This window comes from Oncorhynchus tshawytscha, linkage group LG03 (assembly GCF_018296145.1).
Source record: "Oncorhynchus tshawytscha isolate Ot180627B linkage group LG03, Otsh_v2.0, whole genome shotgun sequence".
Lineage (NCBI taxonomy): Eukaryota > Metazoa > Chordata > Actinopteri > Salmoniformes > Salmonidae > Oncorhynchus > Oncorhynchus tshawytscha.
The window spans coordinates 4,404,359-4,424,453 of record NC_056431.1 but is presented as its reverse complement, the minus strand read 5'-3'; the positions used below and the strand labels follow the sequence as shown (position 1 = coordinate 4,424,453).

The 20,095-nt window shown below is 44.7% G+C and overlaps 1 protein-coding gene across 1 annotated transcript; it reads left to right on the top strand.

The window, feature by feature from the left end:
* Nucleotides 1–291: 291 nt before the first annotated feature.
* LOC112242135 (NADH dehydrogenase [ubiquinone] flavoprotein 1, mitochondrial) lies at nt 292–13,437 on the top strand. Its single transcript, XM_042307951.1, has 11 exons — nt 292–579; nt 836–947; nt 1,082–1,164; nt 1,411–1,581; nt 4,057–4,240; nt 4,944–5,133; nt 5,458–5,670; nt 5,748–5,914; nt 6,011–6,092; nt 11,118–11,263; nt 13,064–13,437. The coding sequence occupies exons 1-11, from the start codon at nt 569–571 to the stop codon at nt 13,157–13,159; spliced, it is 1,455 nt and encodes a 484-aa protein (XP_042163885.1). The 5' UTR covers nt 292–568; the 3' UTR covers nt 13,160–13,437.
* Nucleotides 13,438–20,095: the final 6,658 nt, after the last annotated feature.

Below are 20,095 nucleotides of genomic sequence, written 5' to 3'. Positions count from 1 at the left end.
GGTTCCATATCCATAGATGGTAGCCTAGGTAGGCCTAATGTATTAGTCTACAGCCTGTTTCCTACTGTATTACATTGTAGAAAATGAGTTGTAACTTCGATCTGTCATTTGGTCTCTGAACGTTTATTTAGTGCATTTATTCATCCGATACAAGATCAGAGCCTAATTCAAATTCCCAATGCAATAGATTTCCCACAGCAAAAAGTACTAAATTATAGTAGATAATTATTCACGACAAAAGTTAATGCACTGAGTTGGCCTAACTTCTCAGCTGCAGTCTTTCACACACTGTACCCAGATTCACTTCTGCCGATGATGCAGGGAGGAATGTCAACCAGCCTCGACACCGGTGGCTTTGGGTTGTCGCAGGCAGACGGGACGTCATAATCCAATTAGCAGCACTAGTTGAGTTCGCTAACCCAACTAGCTAGCCTGGCCAACAACCGACTGCACTGCTAACTAAACTGAACGTTTTGTCATTTTTGAGACAGTGAACAAGTCTGGGAGAGAAGCAACAACCCAAAGAGGGAAACCTTTCAGGTTAATCAACAACATCATTGGTCATCTAATGGCAGGAAGGTGAATGGAGATTAGTTAGCGAGAACATTCTTAACAGCTAAATTAGCTCAACTAAGCTAATTTATCTGGACCAGCAAGTGCGCTTTTTAAAATGTGTTTGGCCAAATGTACATATCAGATTCCATATGCTGATATCTTACATACAACTTTATTCAAGTATAGATTGTTAAATGAGCACTAGGGCAATAACTCTGTAGCTGGCTAACTGGACTAGCTAGTTTGCTCCAAACAAAGTTCCCTTCGTTCTCTGTTCCAGGATGCTGACGCTACGTCGGATGCTAGCGAGCACAGGTGCGCACTCGGCCGCGGCGCAGCAGTGCGTCTCGCCTCATCTGGCCCAGCGCTACAGCACCGCAGCAAAGCAACAGGTAGCCTTCTATCACCTAGTGTAGTTTAAAACTATTTCTGTTTTCGAGACTAGGCTACAGCTGCCTAGGTCTCCATCTAGCCTATTATCGTAACATGCATTATGATATGTATGTGTGTATATCTGGGTTGCTAGGAGAATCCAAAGAAGACTACATTTGGGCCCTTGAGTGATCAAGACCGAATTTTCACAAACTTGTATGGCCGTCATGACTGGAGGTAGTAACATCCCAAACTTAACATCACTCTGCACATACACATACTGGATACCATCAATTCTATGCACATAGTACCCTTGCCCTCTTCTCCACCATCCATAAAGTGTCCTTGTCTCCTTGTCCCCTTCCCTCAACCTACCCGAGAATACATGATATGTGAAAACAATACATACATCAGGTACATAGGAATTATTAGGTGATAGTGGTCTATTTAAAACGGGATCTATATTTCCCATTGTGTCCCCAGTCTGAAGGGTGCTCTGCGTCGGGGTGACTGGTATAAGACTAAAGAGATCCTCCTGAAGGGGACAGACTGGATCCTGAATGAGGTCAAGGTGTCTGGTCTGAGAGGGAGAGGAGGAGCTGGCTTCCCTACCGGCATGAAGTGGGGCTTCATGAACAAACCCAGCGACGGCAGGTAAGAAAGAGAGAGATTGAGAGAGAGAGTGTGTGTGCGCGTAACAGTGGCGGTTGGTACCATTTTTGTATGAGCATGGCCTTATTTCTATTACAAGCATATTGGATGACTATCATTCATATTCCATTCACCCAGCTCAATGTAACATCGATAGGTTTAGGCTACTACTTTTTTTTATTTTTTATATGTTTATTATTTTCCAATAAAAAATCAAATAAAAAGACAGCAATACTAACAATGACACACTGTTGAATGGGACGGCCAATTTAGAGGACAAAACAAAACTTAACTCACACATACACAAAATAAAACTAAATCCTATTAGGTGGTACATGTATAAGAAGACAGCATATAGTCATTACAAGCAGTGTAGTTAAGCCAAAAATAAATATTGAGTGGAGTGGAGTACAGCACAGAGTAGCAGCAGATCGTCAACCCAGTTATGAAGCGGGACTAGACCATTTATCCAGTATCGGCTGCCATATTTTGTAAAACATTGGACTTCTATTGGAGGTATTGTATCGAATCTTTTCCATATGTATTACATTCCCTAAATCCCGTAACCACATTTCAAAGGTAGGCACAGTCTCCAGTTTCCAAAATTGCAATATGAGCCTTTTGGCTAATAGAGTACAAAGAGAGACAGCTTTCCCTTCGTGGTTATTCCCATCAACTGTACCAAACAGAGCGGTCAATGGGTCTGGGGCTAGAACTCTATCAAAGGCTCTAGATAAGTAATAAAAAATGAGAGCCCAGTAAACATGTAACTTAGGACATATCCAGAATAAGTGGGTCAACGTCCCCTCATCCTGCTTGCACCTCTCACACAGTGGTGAGGTGTCCGGGAATATTTTATGCAGTTTCACTTTTGAGTAATGTAACCTGTGTATCACCTTAAACTGTACCAGGTTGTGTCTGGCATTCACTGAACTGTGGTTTATATTCCTGAGAGCTTCTACCCAGTCCTCATCTGAGATTTCTGACCTAAGTTCTTGTTCCCAAGCCCTTTTAATGGTGTCTGTGGATACCTCTATGTGGGCCTGTAGCACATCATACAGTCTAGAGACTGACAGTTTTGAATGGGGTTTTTAGGCTACTACTTGATACTCAAATTTTCTCTGTACCCATTATGAGATTGCTACAACCTAGTCTATGAATAAAAAGTTTACAAGGTACGCTAGGTGAACAGGTCGAGAGAAATTTGAGTAATAAAGGTGACAGACATTGATACATTCAATACTGCCTTGTACACTCTTGTCTGCATCTAGCTGATCTAGGGTGTAATAATTAGTCCAACAGTTCACACACAAACACAGTTCACTTTCATAGCAGCCACATACAGTACCAGTCAAAAGTTTGGACACACCTACTCATTCAAGGGTTTTTCTGTATTTGTACTATTTTCTACATTGTAGAATAATAGTGAAGACAACACAACTATAAAATAACACATATGGAATAATGTAGTTACCAAAAAAGTGCTAAACAAATCAAAATATATTTTATATTTGAGATTCTTCAAAGTAGCCACCCTTTGCCTTGATGACAGCTTTGCACACCTTCATATCATAACCGCTACACACCACCTACATTGTTTGGCACCATATTATAACGAAATAGTCAATATAGCCACTAGAACTAATGTGTTAGTAAACCCGCTACAATCATGCAATACAGTGTACAGTCAGCAAGGAGTTTAGTAGTTACACTGGCGGGCCCCAGTGGCAGTAAATTAATAAAACCAAAAGCTTACCTTGACTTGGAAGAGTTCCACTGTTGGATAGCCATAGCCAGCTAGCTAACGTAGCAACCCTCTCTGTTTGAGCCAGGTGTTTGAGTAGGTAGCTCAAAAGTGAGAAAAAAACTATATATAGCCACCAGGTGGCTATCTCTCTCTCTTGCCTCTCATGCACTTTTGAATAAATTAATTTGTTCAAAACTGTTCAACTATTGTCTTTCTCTTTGAGTCAACTACTCACCACATATTATGCACTGCAGTGCTCGCTAGCTGTAGTTGATGCTTTCAGTACTAGATTAATTATCTGATCCTTTGATTGGGTGGACAACATGTCAGTTCATGCTGCAAGAGCTCTTATAGGTTGGAGGATATCCTCCGGAAGTTGACATAATTACTGTGTAAGTCTATGGAAGGGGGTGAGAACCACGAGCCTCCTAGGTTTTGTATTGAAGTCAATGTGCCCAGAGGATGACGGAAACTAGCTGTCCTCCAGGACAGCTTTGGCTCTACTCTACAGAGTGCTGTTGAGGCTACAATAGACCTTCATTGCAAAACATTGTGTTTTAATCAATTCTTTGGTGAGGTGAATATATTTAGTATCGTTGTATCTAAAAAGACAACTTTTTAAATGTTTAACTATTTAAATTTTTCTGAAATTCACTGAGGACGATGGTCCTCAACTTCCTCCCCTGAGGAGCCTCCACTGGTGTGTAACATACAGTGTCTGTGTATCTCAGACCTAAGTACCTGGTAGTGAATGCAGATGAAGGAGAGCCAGGGACGTGTAAGGACAGAGAGATCATGCGTCACGACCCTCACAAGCTGGTGGAGGGCTGCCTGGTGGCTGGGAGGGCCATGGGAGCCCACGCCGCTTACATCTACATCAGAGGAGAGTTCTACAACGAGTCCTCCAATACACAGGTCAGTTCTACAACGAGTTCTCCAATACACAGATCAGAGTTCTACAACGAGTTCTCCAATACACAGATCAGAGTTCTACAACGAGTCCTCCAATACACAGGTCAGAGTTCTACAACGAGTCCTCCAATACACAGGTCAGAGTTCTACAACGAGTCCTCCAATACACAGGTCAGAGTTCTACAACGAGTCCTCCAATACACAGGTCAGTTCTACAACGAGTCCTCCAATACACAGGTCAGAGTTCTACAATGAGTCCTCCAATACACAGGTCAGTGTTCTACAACGAGTCCTCCAATACACAGGTCAGTTCTACAACGAGTCCTCCAATACACAGGTCAGAGTTCTACAACGAGTCCTCCAATACACAGGTCGGTTCTACAACGAGTCCTCCAATACACAGGTCAGAGCTCTACAACGAGTCCTCCAATACACAGGTCAGAGTTCTACAACGAGTCCTCCAATACACAGGTCAGAGTTCTACAACGAGTCCTCCAATACACAGGTCAGAGTTCTACAACGAGTCCTCCAATACACAGGTCAGAGTTCTACAACAAGTCCTCCAATACACAGGTCAGTGTTCTACAACGAGTCCTCCAATACACAGGTCAGACTATCTGCTTAGACTGGTTGGAGTCCTGTCCTCTCCTGTCTCCTCCACAAACGAGCACACACACACACACTTACAGTATGTCCTGTCCACCAGGTGGCGATAAACGAGGCGTATGCAGCAGGGTTGATAGGCAAGAACGCGTGTGGCTCTGGGTACGACTTTGATGTGTTTGTGATGCGGGGGGCAGGAGCCTACATCTGTGGGGAGGAGACGGCCCTCATCGAGTCCCTGGAGGGCAAGCAGGGGAAACCCAGACTCAAACCACCTTTCCCCGCTGACATAGGTGAGGAAATTACCTACCACCTTTGGATTTACCTAAATCTCGCCAAAAAATAAACTATCAAAATAATGATAATATGGTCAACCAAAACCCTAACAGAAAAACCACATGATTTCACATGTGGAAAATGTGTAGTTTCATGTTATCACATGTTGCTTTACATGTTGTCACGTTATCACATTAACTTGGTTCATGTGATTTTTTCCGTAAGGGAAGTGTACATTGCATTTCTGACAGTTCAATTGTTTTCTGTAGACTATACTGTGAAAATAAATGCTCTTCTTAATGACTTTCCCTCAATGTACCACCTTGTCTTTGGGTGTCCAGGGGTGTTTGGATGCCCAACAACGGTTGCTAATGTGGAGACGGTTGCTGTGGCACCTGCTATCTGTCGTCGAGGTGGAGCGTGGTTTGCGAGCTTCGGTAGAGAGAGGAATGCTGGGACAAAGCTGTTCAACATCTCTGGTCACGTAAACACTCCGTGCACAGTAGAGGAAGAGATGTCCATTCCTCTCAGAGAACTCATAGACAGACACGCAGGTGTGTATTAGTGTGTATATTATTGGTGCTGCTGATATTTGTGCGCCTGACCCTCCCCTCGTCTCTGATTGGTTCAGGAGGTGTGAGGGGCGGCTGGGACAACCTACTGGGAGTGATCCCTGGAGGCTCCTCCACACCCATTATCCCTCGCTCTGTGTGTGATGATGTCATGATGGATTTTGATGACCTCGTCCGCGCAGAGTCCGCTCTGGGCACCGCCGCCGTCATCGTCATGGACAAATCTGTAAGAACGCACTCACACACTCTATTTACTTTATATTTATGAACATTATATTTAAGACACATCAAACTAAACAAATAGTTGCATCTATTCCTCCAGACTGATGTAATCAGAGCCATCGCCCGCCTAGTTGAGTTCTATAAACATGAGAGCTGTGGCCAGTGCACCCCCTGCAGGGAAGGTAAGGAACTACACACAGTCTTGATAATCAAATCAAATCCAATTTTATTTGTCACATACACATGGCTAGCAGATGTTAATGCCAGTGTAGCGAAATGCTTGTGCTTCTAGTTCCGACAATGCAGTAATAACCAACAAGTAATCTAACTAACAATTCCAAAGCTACTGTCTTATACACACAAGTGTAGGGGGATAAAGAATATGTACATAAAGATATACAGTGCCTTGCTAAAGTATTCGGCCCCCTTGAACTTTGCGACCTTTTGCCACATTTCAGGCTTCAAACATAAAGATATAAAACTGTATTTTTTTGTGAAGAATCAACAACAAGTGGGACACAATCATGAAGTGGAACGACATTTATTGGATATTTCAAACTTTTTTAACAAATCAAAAACTGAAAAATTGGGCGTGCAAAATTATTCAGCCCCTTAAGTTAATACTTTGTAGCGCCACCTTTTGCTGCGATTACAGCTGTAAGTCGCTTGGGGTATGTCTCTATCAGTTTTGCACATCGAGAGACTGACATTTTTTCCCATTCCTCCTTGCAAAACAGCTCGAGCTCAGTGAGGTTGAATGGAGAGCATTTGTGAACAGCAGTTTTCAGTTCTTTCCACAGATTCTCGATTGGATTCAGGTCTGGACTTTGACTTGGCCATTCTAACACCTGGATATGTTTATTTTTGAACCATTCCATTGTAGATTTTGCTTTATGTTTTGGATCATTGTCTTGTTGGAAGACAAATCTCCATCCCAGTCTCAGGTCTTTTGCAGACTCCATCAGGTTTTCTTCCAGAATTGTCCTGTATTTGGCTCCATCCATCTTCCCATCAATTTTAACCATCTTCCCTGTCCCTGCTGAAGAAAAGCAGGGCCAAATCATGATGCTGCCACCACCATGTTTGACAGTGGGGATGGTGTGTTCAGGGTGATGAGCTGTGTTGCTTTTACGCCAAACATAACGTTTTGCATTGTTGCCAAAAAGTTCAATTTTGGTTTCATCTGACCAGAGCACCTTCTTCCACATGTTTGGTGTGTCTCCCAGGTGGCTTGTGGCAAACTTTAAACGACACTTTTTATGGATATCTTTAAGAAATGGCTTTCTTCTTGCCACTCTTCCATAAAGGCCAGATTTGTGCAATATACGACTGATTGTTGTCCTATGGACAGAGTCTCCCACCTCAGCTGTAGATCTCTGCAGTTCATCCAGAGTGATCATGGGCCTCTTGGCTGCATCTCCAATCAGTCTTCTCCTTGTATGAGCTGAAAGTTTAGAGGGACGGCCAGGTCTTGGTAGATTTGCAGTGGTCTGATACTCCTTCCATTTCAATATTATCGCTTGCACAGTGCTCCTTGGGATGTTTAAAGCTTGGGAAATCTTTTTGTATCCAAATCCGGCTTTAAACTTCTTCACAACAGTATCTCGGACCTGCCTGGTGTGTTCCTTGTTCTTCATGATGCTCTCTGCGCTTTTAACGGACCTCTGAGACTATCACAGTGCAGGTGCATTTATACGGAGACTTGATTACACACAGGTGGATTGTATTTATCATCATTAGTCATTTAGGTCAACATTGGATCATTCAGAGATCCTCACTGAACTTCTGGAGAGAGTTTGCTGCACTGAAAGTAAAGGGGCTGAATAATTTTGCACGCCCAATTTTTCAGTTTTTGATTTGTTAAAAAAGTTTAAAATATCCAATAAATGTCGTTCCACTTCATGATTGTGTCCCACTTGTTGTTGATTCTTCACAAAAAAATACAGTTTTATATCTTTATGTTTGAAGCCTGAAATGTGGCAAAAGGTCGCAAAGTTCAAGGGGGCCGTATACTTTCGCAAGGCACTGTATGAATGAGTGATGGTACAGAGCGGCATAGGCAAGATACAGTAGATGGTATTGAGTGCAGTATATACATATGAGATGAGTATGTAAACAAAGTGGCATAGTTAAAGTGGCTAGTGATACATGTATTACATAAAGATGCAGTAGATGATATAGAGTACAGTATATACGTATGCATATGAGATGAATAATGTAGAGTATGTAAACATTTTATTAGGTAGCATTGTTTAAAGTGGCTAGTGATATATTTTACATCATTTCCCATCAATTCCCATTATTAAAGTGGCTGGAGTTGAGTCAGTGTGTTGGCAGCAGCCACTCAATGTTAGTGGTGGCTGTTTAACAGTCTGATGGCCTTGGCAGTGGCTCGGTGGTTGTTGTCCTTGATGATCTTTATGGCCTTCCTGTAACATCGGGTGGTGTAGGTGTCCTGGAGGGCAGGTAGTTTGCCCCCAGTGATGCGTTGTGCAGACCTCACTACCCTCTGGAGAGCCTTACGGTTGTGGGCGGAGCAGTTGCCGTACCAGGCGGTGATACAGCCCGCCAGGATGCTCTCGATAGTGCATCTGTAGAAGTTTGTGAGCGCTTTTGGTGACAAGCCGAATTTCTTCAGCCTCCTGAGGTTGAAGAGAAGCTGCTGCGTCTTCTTCACGATGCTGTCTGTGTGGGTGGACCAATTCAGTTTGTCTGTGATGTGTACGCCAAGGAACTTAAAACTTACTACCCTCTCTACTACTGTCCCGTCGATGTGGATAGGGGGGTGCTCACTCTGCTGTTTCCTGAAGTCCACAATCATCTCCTTAGTTTTGTTGACGTTGAGTGAGAGGTTAATTTCCTGACACCACACTCCGAGGGCCCTCACCTCCTCCCTGTAGGCCGTCTCGTCGTTGTTGGTAATCAAGCCTACCACTGTTGTGTCGTCCGCAAACTTGATGATTGAGTTGGAGGCGTGCGTGGCCACGCAGTCGTGGGTGAACAGGGAATACAGGAGAGGGCTCAGAACGCACCCTTGTGGGGCCCCAGTGTTGAGGATCAGCGGGGTGGAGATGTTGTTGCCTACCCTCACCACCTGGGGGCGGCCCGTCAGGAAGTCCAGTACCCAGTTGCACGGGGCGGGGTCGAGACCCAGGGTCTCGAGCTTGATGACGAGCTTGGAGGGTACTATGGTGTTGAATGCCGAGCTGTAGTCGATGAACAGCATTCTCACATAGGTATTCCTCTTGTCCAGATGGGTTAGGGCAGTGTGCAGTGTGGTTGAGATTGCATCGTCTGTGGACCTATTTGGGCGGTAAGCAAATTGGAGTGGGTCAAGGGTGTCAGGTAGGGTGGAGGTGATATGGTCCTTGACTAATCTCTCAAAGCACTTCATGATGACGGAAGTGAGTGCTACGGGGCGGTAGTCGTTTAGCTCAGTTACCTTAGCTTTCTTGGGAACAGGAACAATGGTGGCCCTCTTGAAGCATGTGGGAACAGCAGACTGAGATAGGGATTGATTGAATATGTCCGTAAACACACCAGCCAGCTGATCTGCGCATGCTTTGAGGGCGCGGCTGGGGATGCCGTCTGGGCCTGCAGCCTTGCGAGGGTTAACACGTTTAAATGTTTTACTCACCTCGGCTGCAGTGAAGGAGAGGCCGCATGTTTTGGTTGCAGGCCGTGTCAGTGGCACTGTATTGTCCTCAAAGCAGGCAAAAAAGTTATTTAGTCTGCCTGGGAGCAAGACATCCTGGTCCATTTTGCTCCTACATAGCTTATTGCTCCTACATAGCTTATTGCTCCTACATAGCTTATTGCTCCTACATAGCTTATTGCTCCAACATAAATTGCAACATTATTGCTCCAACATAAAACCCCATCCCACTTCTGATATCTGAGTGCCACAAAAATGACTGGGTGGATAAGTTGATCTCATCTCTCTCAATTCAATTCAATTCAATTCAAGGGGCTTTATTGGCATGGGAAACGTGTTAACATTGCCAAAGCAAGTGAGGTAGATAATATGTAAAGTGAGTACATAAAGTGAAATAAACAATAAAAATTAACAGTAAACATTACACATACAGAAGTTTCAAAACAATAAAGACATTACAAATGTCATATTATATATATACAGTGTTTTAACAATGTACAAATGGTAAAGGACACAAGATAAAATAAATAAGCATAAATATGGGTTGTATTTACAATGGTGTGTGTTCTTCACTGGTTGCCCTTTTCTCGTGGCAACAGGTCACAAATCTTGCTGCTGTGATGGCACACTGTGGAATTTCACCCAGTAGATATGGGAGTTTATCAAAATTGGATTTGTTTTCAAATTCTTTGTGGATCTGTGTAATCTGAGGGAAATATGTCTCTCTAATATGGTCATACATTGGGCAGGAGGTTAGGAAGTGCAGCTCAGTTTCCACCTCATTTTGTGGGCAGTGAGCACATAGCCTGTCTTCTCTTAAGAGCCATGTCTGCCTACGGCGGCCTTTCTCAATAGCAAGGCTATGCTCACTGAGTCTGTACATAGTCAAAGCTTTCCTTAATTTTGGGTCAGTCACAGTGGTCAGGTATTCTGCCGCTGTGTACTCTCTGTGTAGGGCCAAATAGCATTCTAGTTTGCTCTGTTTTTGTGTTAATTCTTTCCAATATGTCAAGTAATTATCTTTTTGTTTTCTCATGATTTGATTGGGTCTAATTGTGCTGCTGTCCTGGGGCTCTGTAGGGTGTGTTTGTGAACAGAGCCCCAGGACCAGCTTGCTTAGGGGATTCTTCTCCAGGTTCATCTCTCTGTAGGTGATGGCTTTGTTGTGGAAGGTTTGGGAATCGCTTCCTTTTAAGTGGTTATAGAATTTAACGTCTCTTTTCTGGATTTTGATAATTAGTGGGTATCGGCCTAATTCTGCTCTGCATGCATTATTTGGTGTTCTACGTTGTACACGGAGGATATTTTTGCAGAATTCTGCGTGCAGAGTCTCAATTTGGTGTTTGTCCCATTTTGTGAAGTCTTGGTTGGTGAGCGGACCCCAGACCTCACAACCATAAAGGGCAATGGGCTCTATGACTGATTCAAGTATTTTTAGCCAAATCCTAATTGGTATGTTGAAATTTATGTTCCTTTTGATGGCATAGAATGCCCTTCTTGCCTTGTCTCTCTCTCTCTCTCTCCCTATTTCGTTCTACCCCCCCCCCACCAGGAGTGGACTGGATGGATAAGATGATGTGGCGGTTTGTGCGTGGCGACGCGGCCAACTCTGAGATTGATATGATCTGGGAGCTGAGTAAACAGATCGAGGGCCATACCATCTGTGCCCTGGGGGACGGAGCTGCATGGCCTGTACAGGTGAGACTACTGGGGGACGGGGCTGCATGGCCTGTACAGGTGAGACTACTGGGGGACGGAGCTGCATGGCCTGTACAGGTGAGACTACTGGGGGACGGGCTGCATGGCCTGTACAGGTGAGACTACTGGGGGACGGGGCTGCATGGCCTGTACAGGTGAGACTACTGGGGACGGAGCTGCATGGCCTGTACAGGTGAGACTACTGGGGGACGGAGCTGCATGGCCTGTACAGGTGAGACTACTGGGGACGGAGCTGCATGGCCTGTACAGGTGAGACTACTGGGGGACGGGCTGCATGGCCTGTACAGGTGAGACTACTGGGGGACGGAGCTGCATGGCCTGTACAGGTGAGACTACTGGGGGACGGGGCTGCATGGCCTGTACAGGTGAGACTACTGGGGGACGGGGCTGCATGGCCTGTACAGGTGAGACTACTGGGGGACGGGGCTGCATGGCCTGTACAGGTGAGACTACTGGGGGACGGGCTGCATGGCCTGTACAGGTGAGACTACTGGGGACGGGGCTGCATGGCCTGTACAGGTGAGACTACTGGGGACGGAGCTGCATGGCCTGTACAGGTGAGACTACTGGGGGACGGGGCTGCATGGCCTGTACAGGTGAGACTACTGGGGGACGGGGCTGCATGGCCTGTACAGGTGAGACTACTGGGGGACGGGGCTGCATGGCCTGTACAGGTGAGACTACTGGGGGACGGGGCTGCATGGCCTGTACAGGTGAGACTACTGGGGGACGGGGCTGCATGGCCTGTACAGGTGAGACTACTGGGGGAGGGGCTGCATGGCCTGTACAGGTGAGACTACTGGGGACGGGGCTGCATGGCCTGTACAGGTGAGACTACTGGGGGACGGGGCTGCATGGCCTGTACAGGTGAGACTACTGGGGGACGGGGCTGCATGGCCTGTACAGGTGAGACTACTGGGGACGGGGCTGCATGGCCTGTACAGGTGAGACTACTGGGGGACGGGGCTGCATGGCCTGTACAGGTGAGACTACTGGGGGACGGGGCTGCATGGCCTGTACAGGTGAGACTACTGGGGGACGGGGCTGCATGGCCTGTACAGGTGAGACTACTGGGGACGGGCTGCATGGCCTGTACAGGTGAGACTACTGGGGGACGGGGCTGCATGGCCTGTACAGGTGAGACTACTGGGGACGGGGCTGCATGGCCTGTACAGGTGAGACTACTGGGGGACGGGGCTGCATGGCCTGTACAGGTGAGACTACTGGGGGACGGAGCTGCATGGCCTGTACAGGTGAGACTACTGGGGTCAGAGGTTAGATAGGTGAGACTACTGGGGCACGGGGCTGCATGGCCTGTACAGGTGAGACTACAGGGGGACGGAGCTGCATGGTCTGTGATTACTTGGGTCAGAGGTTAGTTAGGAACAGGTGCGACTACTGGGGTCAGGTTAGTTAGGAACAGGTGAGACTACTGGGATCAGAGGTTAGACAGGTACAGGTGAGACTACTGGGGTCAGGTTAGTTAGGAACAGGTGAGACGACTTGGGTCAGAGGTTTGACAGGTACAGGTGAGACTACTGGGATCAGAGGTTAGACAGGTACAGGTGAGACTACTGGGGTCAGGTTAGTTAGGAACAGGTGAGACTACTTGGGTCAGAGGTTAAACAGGTACAGTTGAGACTACTGGGATCAGAGGTTAGACAGGTACAGGTGAGACTACTGGGATCAAAGGTTAGCTAGGTGAGACTATTGGAGTTGGAGAAACTGTTGAAGTAACACCCTGACCTCCGTCACTCCACCCTTCTCTTCCTTGCTTAGGGTCTGGTTCGCCACTTCCGTCCGGTCATGGAGAGCCGCATCTCGGAGTACCACAAGAAGAACCCTGCCAGGGAGGCTGACATTGAGATGATCTGAGACAGATATCAGACTGAGACTAAACTCCCTGCTCCTAACATGCTGATCTTATCACTCCTCACTTCAAATCATTTCCATTGCTCAATGACTGCTTCCGTTTTATTGGGTATTTACTGTATGTTAATGAACCTAGCACCTATTCAATACCGACCCACTTTGTTTGTTTTCATGCATGGTTGTTATTGTGTTCATGTATTTATTCATTTCATGTATGTACTTCAGATGACCTCTGAATATACAAGGAAAGTGCACACACTAATAAAGTTCAATTAATCTGGTCTTGATTTTGTTGTTTTCTGTAGCCTACTCTATACTTTTTATCATCTACAAACATCAAGAGAAGGCGAGAGGTGAGTCATTTTACATCATGTTTAATGACAGGTTGTGAGAGGAACATTTGGGTGGATGCCTGTAGCTACCCAATGTGGACATGTGAGTTAATGCATGTACAGGTGTGTAAACAGTACCTGTAACTGGGCTGTATTTGTGGTGACATTAGTGCAGTCCAGAGTTATTTCACTATCAGAAAAAGATCCAATCGTTCTTTCTAAACCAGCATGGAATGCCACTTTCGGTCTGTCTGAACGGAGTGCCGTAATAATGTAATATGCTATATAATATACACTGCTAAAAAAAATAAAGGGAACACTAAAATAACACATCCTAGATCTGAATGAATTAAATATTCTTAATAAATACTTAATTTACATACAGTGCCTTGCGAAAGTATTCGGCCCCCTTGAACTTTGCGACCTTTTGCCACATTTCAGGCTTCAAACATAAAGATATAAAACTGTATTTTTTGTGAAGAATCAACAACAAGTGGGACACAATCATGAAGTGGAACGACATTTATTGGATATTTCAAACTTTTTTAACAAATCAAAAACTGAAAAATTGGGCGTGCATAATTATTCAGCCCCTTTACTTTCAGTGCAGCAAACTCTCTCCAGAAGTTCAGTGAGGATCTCTGAATGATCCAATGTTGACCTAAATGACTAATGATGATAAATACAATCCACCTGTGTGTAATCAAGTCTCCGTATAAATGCACCTGTACTGTGATAGTCTCAGAGGTCCGTTAAAAGCGCAGAGAGCATCATGAAGAACAAGGAACACACCAGGCAGGTCCGAGATACTGTTGTGAAGAAGTTTAAAGCTGGATTTGGATACAAAAAGATTTCCCAAGCTTTAAACATCCCAAGGAGCACTGTGCAAGCGATAATATTGAAATGGAAGGAGTATCAGACCACTGCAAATCTACCAAGACCTGGCCGTCCCTCTAAACTTTCAGCTCATACAAGGAGAAGACTGATCAGAGATGCAGCCAAGAGGCCCATGATCACTCTGGATGAACTGCAGAGATCTACAGCTGAGGTGGGAGACTCTGTCCATAGGACAACAATCAGTCGTATATTGCACAAATCTGGCCTTTATGGAAGAGTGGCAAGAAGAAAACCATTTCTTAAAGATATCCATAAAAAGTGTCATTTAAAGTTTGCCACAAGCCACCTGGGAGACACACCAAACATGTGGAAGAAGGTGCTCTGGTCAGATGAAACCAAAATTGAACTTTTTGGCAACAATGCAAAATGTTATGTTTGGCGTAAAAGCAACACAGCTCATCATCCTGAACACACCATCCCCACTGTCAAACATGGTGGTGGCAGCATCATGGTTTGGGCCTGCTTTTCTTCAGCAGGGACAGGGAAGATGGTTAAAATTGATGGGAAGATGGATGGAGCCAAATACAGGACCATTCTGGAAGAAAACCTGATGGAGTCTACAAAAGACCTGAGACTGGGACGGAGATTTGTCTTCCAACAAGACAATGATCCAAAACATAAAGCAAAATCTACAATGGAATGGTTCAAAAATAAACATATCCAGGTGTTAGAATGGCCAAGTCAAAGTCCAGACCTGAATCCAATCGAGAATCTGTGGAAAGAACTGAAAAATGCTGTTCACAAATGCTCTCCATCCAACCTCACTGAGCTCGAGCTGTTTTGCAAGGAGGAATGGGAAAGAATTTCAGTCTCTCGATGTGCAAAACTGATAGAGACATACCCCAAGCGACTTACAGCTGTAATCGCAGCAAAAGGTGGCGCTACAAAGTATTAACTTAAGGGGGCTGAATCATTTTGCAAGTTTGAAATATCCAATAAATGTCGTTCCACTTCATGATTGTGTCCCACTTGTTGTTGATTCTTCAAAAAAAAAATACAGTTTTATATCTTTATGTTTGAAGCCTGAAATGTGGCAAAAGGTCGCAAAGTTCAAGGGGGCCGAATACTTTCGCAAGGCACTGTAGTTGAATGTGCTGACAACAAAATCACACAAAAAGGATCAATGGAAATCAAATGTATCAACCCATGGAGGTCTGGATTTGGAGTCACACTCAAAATTAAAGTGTAAAACCACACTACAGGCTGATCCAACTTTGATGTAATGTCCTTAAAACAAGTCAAAATGAGGCTCAGTAGTGAGGGGCCTCCACGTGTGGCCTCCACGTGCCTGTATGACCTCCCTACAACGCCTGGTCATGCTCCTGATGAGGTGGCGGATGGTCTCCTGAGGGATCTCCTCCCAAACCTGATCTAAAGCATCCACCAACTCCTAGACAGTCTGGCGTGCAACGTGGCGTTGGTGGATGGAGCGAGACATGATGTCCCAGATGTGCTCAATTGGATTCAGGTCTGCGGAACGGGCGGGCCAGTCCATAGCATCAATGCCTTCCTCTTGCAGGAACTGCTGACACACTCCAGCCACATGAGGTCTAGCATTGTCTTGCATTAGGAGGAACCCAGGGCCAACCGCACCAGCATATGGTCTCACAAGGGGTCTGAGGATCTCATCTCGGTAGCTAATGGCAGTCAGGCTACCTCTGAACCTGCTTTCATCTGTGAAGAGCACAGGGCGCCAGTGGCGAATTTGCCAATCTTGGTGTTCTCTGGCAAATGCCAAACGTCCTGCACGGTGTTGGGCTGTAAGCACATCCCCCACCTGTGGCCATCGGGCCTTCATACCACCCTCATGGAGTCTGTTTCTGACCGTTTGAGCAGACACATGCACATTTGTGGCCTGCTGGAGGTAATTTTGCAGGGCTCTGGCAGTGCTCCTCCTTGCACAAAGGCGGAGGTAGCGGTCCTGCTGCTGGGTTGTTGCCCTCCTACGGCCTCCTCCACGTCTCCTGATGTACTGGCCTGTCTCCTGGTAGCGCCTCCATGCTCTGCACACTACGCTGACAGACACCAGCAAACCTTCTTGCCACAGCTCACATTGATGTGCCATCCTGGATGAGCTGCACTACCTGAGCCACTTGTGTGGGTTGTAGACTCCATCTCATGCTACCACTAGAGTGAAAGCACCGCCAGCATTCAAAAGTGACCAAAACATCAGCCAGGAAGCATAGGAACTGAGAAATGGTCTGTGGTCACCACCTGCAGAACCACTCCTTTATTGGGTTGTCTTGCTAATTGCCTATAATTTACACCTGTTGTCTATTCCATTTGCACAACAGCATGTGAAATGTATTGTCAATCAGTGTTGCTTCCTAAGTGGACAGTTTGATTTCACAGAAGTGTGATTGACTTGGAGTTACATTGTGTTGTTTAAGTGTTCCCTTTATTTCTTTGAGCAGTGTATATATGTTAATCCACAAAGGGATGTGCATCACTTCATATATTCACAAAATAAAGGTTTAAAGTTCCTGGGTTCATCAGCAACCTAGTATATCAGATGGTGTGGTTACACCACACAGGGGTGTAAAAAGGGGGATTATGAGGATTGTGTTATGCACTATAGCCCGTTACCATATATGTGATTGAATATTATCTGCTGTTGGCTTGTGTGGATGTATGTATGTGTTACGCAACATAGCTGACTTGAAACATTGTTAACAGTTTCAGGGCCATGGGCCTTTCTCATGATGGAAAAATACAGAATAGCATGAAGATAGGAACTGTGCAATGAGTTGGGGGGGCACATTCAGAACGTAGTGTTGCGAGAAAAAAGGGTCTTTTATTAGATAACAGGAGCCAGGTGCGAGATAACGGTATCGAGCATGAGCGCATAGATATTCTTCACAGCAACAGTTACATCTATCAACTGGAGCAACCGGGAGCCGGGATCAGCTCTGCGCCAACAATCAACGATAGGCTGGGTGAGTCTAAACCACGCCCAGTCTCTACTCTGACAGGCCGGCTCGGAAGCAGGAACTATTTCTGTCAAGAGTATATTATGATATCTTTGTCAAGAACAAGTCAGTTCTCTGTTTGGCCTGCGAGGTGGGACAGAGAGCCCGTATATACAAAAATTGCATTTAGCACTTTTTGCTTAGCTAATAAAAAATACATAACATACAATCGGTGACTCATTGTCATATTTATCCTGATACCAGATTCGAATTGACGCGACCAACACTATGCCCAAGTGCGTTACAGGAATAAATATGTGGAACTCAATATTCGCTGCGCCTTGGTCCTGTTCTTAAGACAACCGTGACACTCAGAGGGAGAGAGAGAGAGAAAAGGGGAGAGGAGGATGGGAGGTCTCTCAGCAGTAACAAAATGCAATTCAATCCATTTCATTTAACACACACAGACACAAATTTAACACAGCATTAGACAGATTTTTATAAGCAAACTTTGAGAAAAGGAGTGATCTTGAAAAGGTTCGACTCTCCCATGGCCTTAAACACCCCCAACTTTGAATGTTTTTTAAAATGTTCCCTTGTTCCATTACATTACAGAGTCTTTGGCTATATTCCATAGAGGACACCTGTTAAATTCCCATGTATTGGTCCACTGAGACCAGTGTCTATATAAAGAAGGGGACTGAGCCCAGTAGACTACATTAGTTCTGAAGAGACATTGTTTCAGAATGAGGGGTGTTGTAGCTCTACTGGTGTTGCTGTACTGTCTGTCTCAGGCACATCAGTGTTAGACCTTCCAGAATCACCTTTATTCAAATACATTTGCATGTACAGAAATTCGACTGGGTGAAATGGTGCTGCCACAATAAACAGAATATATAGACAAACAGAATATACAGTGTGAAGAAAATGTTATGTGAAGAGACAGCCCTGAAAATGTTCATATTGTCTTGTGTCATAAATAATACTTGGTTCCTGCCTTTGCTTGGTAAAGGTATGAGGGGGGCAGGGGGGAAATGACCCCCTCCTTAGGACCATCTGTCAGAATGCCCAGAATATGGCCTATAGATTGAGTTAGGAGACGGTGACAGACACATGCAGGAACCAACCCTATGAACCATGCCTATGTAACTTGTCTGTGTAAGCAGTATTTAAGAGATCAAATGGGACTGGCCCGACAGAGCTGACTTCTGACTGGTACTTTATGCATCTAAGTTTGACTGTGACCTCTCCAGCTTGTTGACAATAAATACTGATTCATCTAAGTTTGACTGTGACCTCTCCAGCTTGCTGACAATAAATACTGATTCGTCTAAGTTTGACTGTGACCTCTCCAGCTTGCTGACAATAAATACTGATTCGTCTAAGTTTGACTGTGACCTCTCCAGCTTGCTGACAATAAATACTGATTCGTCTAAGTTTGACTGTGACCTCTCCAGCTTGCTGACAATAAATACTGATTCGTCTAAGTTTGACTGTGACCTCTCCAGCTTGTTGACAATAAATACTGATTCGTCTAAGTTTGACTGTGACCTCTCCAGCTTGCTGACAATAAATACTGATTCATTTAAGATTGACTTTGAGTGTCCCTGGTGTTGAATTCTCCAGCAGACAAACTGACAAACAGAAATATCCAGACAAATTCATACAGACAAAAGATCCAGACAAACAGACAGACAAACAGAACATGTCCAAACAGAACATACAGACAAAAAGAATATACAGACAAACAGAATATACAGACAAACAGAACATACAGACAAACAGAACATCCAGACAAACAGAACATACAGACAAACAGAACATCCAGACAAACAGAACATCCAGACAAACAGAACATCCAGACAAACAGAACATACAGACAAACAGAACATACAGACAAACAGAACATACAGACAAACAGAATATACAGACAAACAGAACATACAGACAAACAGAACTCCCTCCGCCAGTCTGGTTCCTCCCAAGGTTTCTTCCTACATGGAGAGTTTTTATTGCTGTAACAAACATGTTCTTGCTCGTGATTCTTGCCCAGGTTGTTTCTCAACATTATGGTGGCAATATGCATTTTTAAACAGCATTATACACACTATAACATTACACTGATGAATTGATTACCTTAATGTTTATTGATGGGGTTTTTCAACCCAAGCAGCTGCAGAACATCCCACCATTGGAGCCAGAGGTAGAGCTAGTGAGGGAGAGGTGGAGGAGCTGAAGAGAGAGAATTCAGGTAGCAAACATACAGTGTGTCTGACTATGAACAAGAGATTTGTTTTCATTGGTTGAAATAAGGGTCAACTGATGTTTGTTTTATTCCCCATGCTCTGCCATGGGAACCAGGATGACAGCCAGAGAGAGAGGTGGAGCTAGAGAGAAAAGGCAGCTGTAGTGGTGAATAATATTTAACAATCTACATTTAATAATAAATAAGACAATAAAACCTTCTTGCATACAGTGTTGAGAGTTCACCTTAAACAGTTACAAGTTACCACAGAGATCATACATCCATATTGTTTTTTGTTGGGCTATTTGCAATGCGGCCAGAGGTGAGAGCACACAAGTTAGGGCTGGGCCTACACAGGTAAAACAGATGTTCAGAGAAGTCTCATCTGTCACCTTGTCTTGCTAAAAAAGTACCTGCTATTTCTTATAGCAATGGGAGCATAGAATACCTTTCTCAACAATGCTCACAAATGAATGATAATGTTTCTCCCCGGTGTTCAGAGACCAAAGGTGTCTTTCTTTGCTAGTTTAAGTAACACTGTGGGACCATTCAATAC